At 33.2% G+C, this 7,875-nt stretch overlaps 1 protein-coding gene across 3 annotated transcripts in view; it reads left to right on the forward strand.

Annotated features, from left to right (window-relative positions):
• The window catches only part of LOC126734893 (hemicentin-1), a 393,008-nt gene extending 385,783 nt beyond the window's left edge, over nucleotides 1-7,225 (forward strand). For all 3 annotated transcript variants that reach the window (XM_050438722.1, XM_050438723.1, XM_050438725.1), the window contains 3 exons: nucleotides 901-1,091; nucleotides 1,226-1,359; nucleotides 6,968-7,225. In XM_050438722.1, the coding sequence (XP_050294679.1) occupies nucleotides 901-1,091; nucleotides 1,226-1,359; nucleotides 6,968-7,111 (469 nt within the window). In that variant the 3' untranslated portion in view covers nucleotides 7,112-7,225. The remainder of the gene's footprint in view (nucleotides 1-900; nucleotides 1,092-1,225; nucleotides 1,360-6,967) is intronic.
• Nucleotides 7,226-7,875: the final 650 nt, after the last annotated feature.

Consider the following 7,875-nt stretch of genomic DNA (forward strand, 5'->3'; position numbering starts at 1 on the left):
ATTTTAAGATGATTCAAGGCGTAACTGAGTTATGAAAAGCGGTAGAAACCACAACCTTATTATTTAAAAAATGAAGCTTAATTAGCCGCCTCTATATTTTCTACAAGTTTTTATAACCATCACATCGGGCACAATAATTATATGTCGATTTGACATAACTAAAGTACCATCTCAGGAAATTTTGGTATCCGGTTAATTTTGCTTTTGCTTTTAATCTTGCTCGAAAATCTTATTCACCAATGTGCGACAATGCCGGCATAAAAAAATTCACGTTCTGTGTTATATTATTATGATACCAACAACATGCATTTAGTTTTTGATGTCAATAAATAAAGGTGTGCGCTACCTTTAAAATATAAATAAAAGGAACTTACAGTGTTCCTACTGCTGCACTTTTTACAATTTATTTGTTTTTACAAAGCTATTGAAGCCATTATTTACTGCTCTGCATTAGTTACTATAATTTTTATGTAAAGACAAAAGTTTATTAAATAATCCTCGTTTCTTTGGAAGGTAAAACTCAAACCGCAGTCGACGTTTCACAAAAACAATAAAAAAAAAAAAAGAAAACAGTCTTCCATAACGGAAACTGAAAAGCTTTTACATTATAGCGAAGAGAATTAACTGAAAATTTATTCCTCCGCGCGGGGGTAATGGAAAACGGTAAAACTCATTACTGAATATTCGGAAACAATCTCTGAATAAAATACTTAAAGTTTAAATTTGAAATAAACAACTTTTATATTACCGGGATGTTGAATAGCGGCAGGCGGCCCTTGAGGGATTCGAAATAGAGAGCACGATAATCGTATTATATTGGTCCTTATATTTCGAAACTCGACGTACTATTACAGTTCTTGGTAAAGAGAATCCTATAACAAAGGTTTTAAATTTTTCCAGAAGCGATCCGAATAGTACAAAACATTTACCGATGGAAGCGGTTATAAACGCGGACGATTTGATAGTCGACGGATCTATTACTGGAGTACGGTCTTCGAGTAACTCTATTGGACACACCATAAGAGCGGAAGCGATACGAAACGGAAATACGATCGAGGCCACCGATCCGGATATTATCCAGAATCAATACGGTGAGGAGACGAATCAATTGATTTAGGAATTAGAAACTTGGAATACTGTACTAAAATGTTGCTCATTCAATTTCAATGTCATCCAGTTAGAATTTCACGAGTATGTTATATGCATATTTTTTTTTTATTTTTAGAACGTAGCTTCATGAAAATATACGAATACGAACCGCCTGGTGGGCGTGACCACGAAGACGACCCCGATGACGAAGGCGAAGGATACGCCTTCAAACATTCTGCCAAAGAACCCTACCATGTCCCTAATCAAACTGTAAGTGTATTCCTAATATTAACTTAGAATGTACATACGTGCAGAGTGTAATACATTTCTTCCTCATTAAATATTCAAATTTACACAGCAGACAGTAAAAAATAAATAAAAAGGCCTGAATAACTTTTTTTAACGAAAATTCTAACCTGGCTTTTTATCAAAACTTCCTCAGAAGGGCTGTCAGGTAGACCTCCTTTACGCAGACTTATTAAAGGCTTTCGATAGTATCAGTCCTGTGGAGAAAGCTGTCATCAACTCGTGTCGATATTTCTTTTTACGTCTGAAAAGAGTCATATTAATAGGGCCGCACTCAATTTGTTTCTATTGTATGAACGGTCTCTAGTGTAGCAAGAGTCCTCAGAATTGCACTTATTTCACTTTTTATCAATGTTCTATTGGATGTTTTGAGGATAGTTTGTGTTAAGCGGCATGCCGATGACCTGAAATTCTTCAGTGCAGTTAGTACAGACACAAGCTTGCAGGAATACTTGGATCGTTCTATTACGTGATTTAATAAGAATTATCTCACATTGAATGTCTCCAAGTGTAAGTCCATGAAATTCTTCAACTGCACACTTACGTAATAAAAAAACCAAGATTAAAAAATTAGTGATTTGGTAGTCATCCTTGACAAAGATCTTAACTTAACCCATTTATGCCCGAGGGTAAAAATAATAAGAAAATTAAACACTTATATAGAAATTTTATTTCAATATTTTTGAAAAAAAATTCTGTTGCGAAAACGCATCAGTGGGACGATACGATATAATATTTGGTACTACGTTTTATGGCGCCGTGTGATACTCAGCAAAGCAAGTAGTATGTAGATGCGCTTGACATTTTTGGCACATGTATACAGTTTAACTGTGACATATTGGACACCTCCTTCGTGCCTTGTCAGGACTATGGGTCAACACATGGCCTATATTGTCGAAACGTAATTCGTTGATTCCTGTTGCAAGATTTCTAATTACCGTGATTTTCTCTGTTTTTATAAGACGAAGTGCTATATAGGATTTGAAATCAAGTTGCGACATTGATCTATCATTGAAAATGTTATAAAATTTCCATGCATTGACGAATATAGGCCACCACCGCTTTTTTCCCAGTACATTACACCTGTAATTGGCGATGCCATTATCGTGCAAATCCACTCCCCCCATATTCTTGTTAAATTAAGATATAACATTGGGTTGAGGAACAGACTTATCAACTCTTTTTTTCGTATCAAATCTTTTCACACGACTAATAGGCTCAACGCCAAAAGTATTACTAGCAACAGTCACCACCGAATTGTCGTTCCAACGAAATATTGAGACGTTTGATAATTTGTCATATGCCGCTGAATAGGTCCCACGGTCCTTCTTTCCTATCGACTTAGGATCTTCAACTGGACATTTGTTAGTTCTGTTGTCCCTGATGGTACCAGTAGCAAAAAAGCCATTATTTTTCAAGTGTACAAATAATTTAAATGAGGAAAAAAAGTTATCAAAAAATATTTGGTGGTTTATAGGCTTTTCTACTACCGACAGCAGACTGAAGAGTACTTTTTGTTGGGGTCCAGTCCTGCATATGGCAAAGAATAAAAAAGATACCCCCCAGATGAATAAAGACACTAAATTTTAAACCCAAATCGAACGGGCTTGCTCTTCAAAAACATCTTACAAGAGTGCCTACCGAAATAAGGCACCAAGCGTTTCATCGTCGGACGAATCGTCAATCAAATTCTGTTGAAAGTCCGGCGAGTTTGAAGTACCTGGCGAAATTGGCAGATCCTTCTTAGACCTTTTGTCACTGCCCACTGTCTCAGCTTCCTTGTCTGAGGGACCCTGTAACTCAAATGTCCCTGCTATATCTTTTGGCTTCCCTACTTCGCATCAAAGGTCTCTTCGTCGGTAAGGACATTAGGGTCTGGTGGAATAAAAAACCCTATCGATATACCCCAAAACAATTTTTGACAGGAACAATCGAATGTATAAAACAAATTTAAATTTTGTGGAACATAATAAATAAATATCACTAAGTTTATAACTTACCTTCCTCTTGCTCTAAAACAATCTCCTCCATAGCTTCTACTAATTCTTTTTGAGTAAGAAACCGCCTATAAGCTATTTTAAACTTGTTTGACGACGCGGCGACACGAACCGTAAAACACAAATCTAAGCACTTTAGTTCCCGACTATTATTCCTTTTTTGACAGGCTCAAACGTGAAAAAGTCACATGTTGTTTTATGGTTTATACCAGTGATGCGTTTTCGCAACAGCAGATTTTGTTGCATTTTTTTTTATCGCTAATAAAGATAACTGATTCGTAATAACATATGTACTGTAAGGATTTATGTTCATATTTGAAGAAAACAGTGTTTGCTTTAAAAAAATAAACTCGAAACTATTTTTTTTAGAATTTAATATACAGCGAGAAAAAAAGAAAATTTTTGTACTACAATTCGTCTTGCCGTATTTGACATTGATTTGGTAAAAGAACAAACATTTCCAGGTTTTTCCTAAAGTTGCATTGTAGTTCTCTTAAAATAAACTAGATAATTCAAACAGAAAATAATTAGCTGCGGCAAAAAAAAATAAATTAGGTGTTGCGTAAATGCATCATTGGGGCAAAATGAGTTAAATCTGCACTTGGATAATATTATATGCAAAGCATCTAGGCACAATGATGTGATTCATAAAAAGAAGCTAAAGACTAATAATTGATACGAGAGCTTTAATATCCTTTTATAAGGGCTTAGTAAGAAGCATTCATGAATATTTTAGCGTTATATAATCCGCATATGGTACAACATATGCAATGCATTTGTCTTTGGAACAGCGCCGTTTAAATTTCAATGCTATTTTATTTAAAAATATGTCAATATCTTGTAACTACTTCGTTAATAACCAATGATTCAAGATCCCGCCAAGAAAACTAAATTATTGCAGCTATTTCAATCATAGAGTCGTCGGATAAATTATGATCGAACTGCATTTATGCATGCAAAGAATTATTTGGAGAATTTTACTAATCTCGACATTTTTTCTTCTCCCTCTTCTTCTTCTTCTTGAACATCTTTAGAAAACAATTGGTTTTTTCTTATTAATGCAGTCCCAGTTTGAAGATGTTCTTGTACTATTTGGTTTAACTGTATAGTGACATTTTAAATAATAAGTAAATAAATACTAAAATATATGAATCCTAATATAAGAAATAACTACTCTAAAAGGTGAAATAACATTTGAAATCCCTTGGAATTTTAAAAATTACTTCAAATGCCTTTTAATTATTATAAACCATTTCCAAGACAAGTATAGATTTAAAATTTGCGGGTTCATCGGGACTTTCCTTCATTATATTTTAAAATAATAGCAGACCCAGATCTGTTTTGTATTATTGTCTCTCCATCCTTTAATCCTAGACAGGATCTATGATGTAACGGTATCCACTGTCGCTCTCCAAGCTTCTCTATCCTAAAATATGGTCTTTAGGAACTCATATCTTCTCACTTCAATTAATGGTTCGTTCACTTTTATCTGGTCTATTCATTTTGTTGATCTTCCTCTCGCTTGTTTTCCATCTACTTTTCCTAACATATGGTCCAAGTCTCTCTAAATCATTGGTTCTTATAGTTCATACAGGATATGCACAGCATCCTTCTATGTCTCAAAGGAGTCAATTTTTCTTCTATCAAACATGTTTACCATCCATGTTTCAGCAGCATGGGTTGCAATGCAATATTTAAGTCTTTGTTTTCCTAGTAAATGTGGAGTCTTTTCATGACTGAGCTTCTAGCAATTGCTAGTCAACGTTTAATTTCTTATATCCATCAGAATATAAGCCGTCTATCCTTATTTTTGCAATATTTGATTCGTATAGACATTATATGAGCAGATAAAGATGCATTTCCCATTATCTTCAACGTTTCTCAAAGTGCGTTTCATTTAACTGTATCAAAGCCTTTGGACTAGTCTACAAAGCACAAATACGTCGTTATATTAGACTCTCGGGCTATCTCAATAAGTTGGGGTACATTAAATATTTGTTCCCTGGTTCCCTGACACTCCCATCTGCAAGACATATAAATCCGCCAGAAATATACTTTTATTTCATATTACAACTTTTATCTGAGACGTTTTTTTCGCAATAAAACTGATTCAAAATACATTCATACTGCAGCATTTTTATTGTTTGTCAAGGTGTGAATTGGTGCACAAAATTAGTCAATTAATTTACTTACATTCTTACACTACTAAACACGATCACTTATCACTTGCCACTACTAAAAATATTTATTTAAATGAAGTGATAAATCTGTACAAACTGCATGAGTGTATTCCGCTTCAAACCGAACCCAGTCCATGTGCGCGAATTTGTGGAGCAAATTGCATGAGAAACATAATAATTGGAAAAAGCGTTCAAAAAGATATTGAATGTGTGCTTCAAAAATACCACAGTAAGAATATGGAGCACCATTATTGAAGTAGGAAAACACTATCTCTCAATGAAATAGAAACGAATAGAAAATAGCACAGGTCTAATACTGACAGTGAATACCAAAATATATTACTATTATGTGATGTATTAGGTGTTGGACAGCTTTAAGCTTTGATGCCACAATAAGTAATATCTATTACTATTCAAGTTTTTTTTTGGAAGATTGAGATTTTGAGATTTACATGCAAGAATCAAAATTTTCGAGAACGAAGTCATCGTTGCATTTTTGTATTTGCTATAAATTACATTTTTTATTTTGTAAAATTATCCTAATTTGTAGAAAAGTGTCTTTATAGGTATTTACATTGTTTATTTATTTCTTAACAATTTTAAATATTATGGAATGTTTTTCCTATCTAATCTCAAATCTCATTATTTGTGGGCAATCCAGCTTCATTCCATATTTCGCCATTCAAGTAGTTAGGTTCCCATTGTTCCTAAAGAAAAATCTTTTAATATACTTTGTTAAATATAAATAATTAAATTTTTATATTATAATACATAAATATAATTATAAATTAAAGTTTTATTACATATTACGTCGTTCTGCTAGAGGAATTTCTTATAGCAGCGTTCAAATTTAATCAATAATTTAATAATTTATACAATATTTGACGTATCATGGATTATATATTTTTAATCTAGAATTAAGTAAAGAGTAAAAATTTGGTAAAATATACAGGCCGTTCCATTAAAAGAAATTTACTTGACAATAAAAACTTTGTCTTTAAAACACTCTGTACATCTACCAATATTGTCAACCAAATTAGTATTTCCAAACGAACACTTTTTATCTTAATTTCCTACAGGGGCGAAAAAAAATCGTGGGTAAATAGATTTCAGACATTCTCTATATGCAGGTTAAAATATTAACCTACATGTATGTAAGTTAAACCCCAAATAAACCTAACTAACTACAAAATAAACAGTACAAAAAGTATAAAAATAATTAACGTATTTACATTTTCATAACTAAGCTAAGGATCAGTACACCTCGACCTATTCTAAATAAAAATAAATATAACGATACACAGGTAAAAATCGACTTTGTTACACTCTATACACATAATTCGCCCAATACATTTTTTAGACTTTCCTTTTCCAATATTTTCTTTTTATTTCCAGATGATGTATCGTAGTTTACAAAGGCCGTTGCCGAGGCCCGTTCCCGCCCCCACCATGTTATCGGGGTCCCAGACCCTGACCCACAAATATCGGGGTCCCGAAGTGGTCACCACCTCGAACAAGATACAAGAAAGTTGCATATAAATTGACAACGTTTCCCTTTTTTTGTGTCCTCTTCATTGTTTTTATCATTGTAATATATTTATTGTATTTAAGAAAAAAAAACAAACTATTAAAGACTTTATTAGGTGTATTAAATTTGTTTTTTCTTTTTTTGATATTTAAACTTGAGCGGAAGAACTAAAAATTGACCTACTGAACCGCGATTTTTAGGTCGTCGCTCCCAAATAGCTGCAAATACTTGATTGTTCGCCCCTTTACGGCCTCGCAGTTATTTTATTATTATAGTATAAAATCGATTTTAGGGGGCCGTTCGACCATTAAATTGAGAAATATTGGCGCATTACACCCTCAATAATAAAATCACTTATGCGGCGCTTCTATATATTGTTACAACCCCTTTCTCCACTCTAATCTGAAATTGCTTTGGGTTTAGAGTGGTCGTTCAAATACAATGTTATTAAACACAATATTAGGTCACCCTATAGTGGTGCAAGATCGGATTTTTATTAACGTTCTAGATACAAATTTCAGTTGAAATCAGTCAGGTTATTTCTGCATATGCAACTGGATTAACAAGATAACTAAAATATATAAAATGTATGAAACTCTTTATTCGGTTTAAAAATTCGGTTACAAATCCATAATTTGATATAAATAAATTAATCGAGTCACGTCATAATCTCTACTAGTCAATTCACATCAGTCATGCCAGCCTGAAAACGTAATAACTGTCAACGCTTATGACGTTATAACTAAAGGCGCGAAAATCAATTTTTAAAACTAAA

The sequence above is a fragment of the Anthonomus grandis genome, chromosome 4 (genome assembly GCF_022605725.1).
Source record: "Anthonomus grandis grandis chromosome 4, icAntGran1.3, whole genome shotgun sequence".
NCBI lineage: Eukaryota > Metazoa > Arthropoda > Insecta > Coleoptera > Curculionidae > Anthonomus > Anthonomus grandis.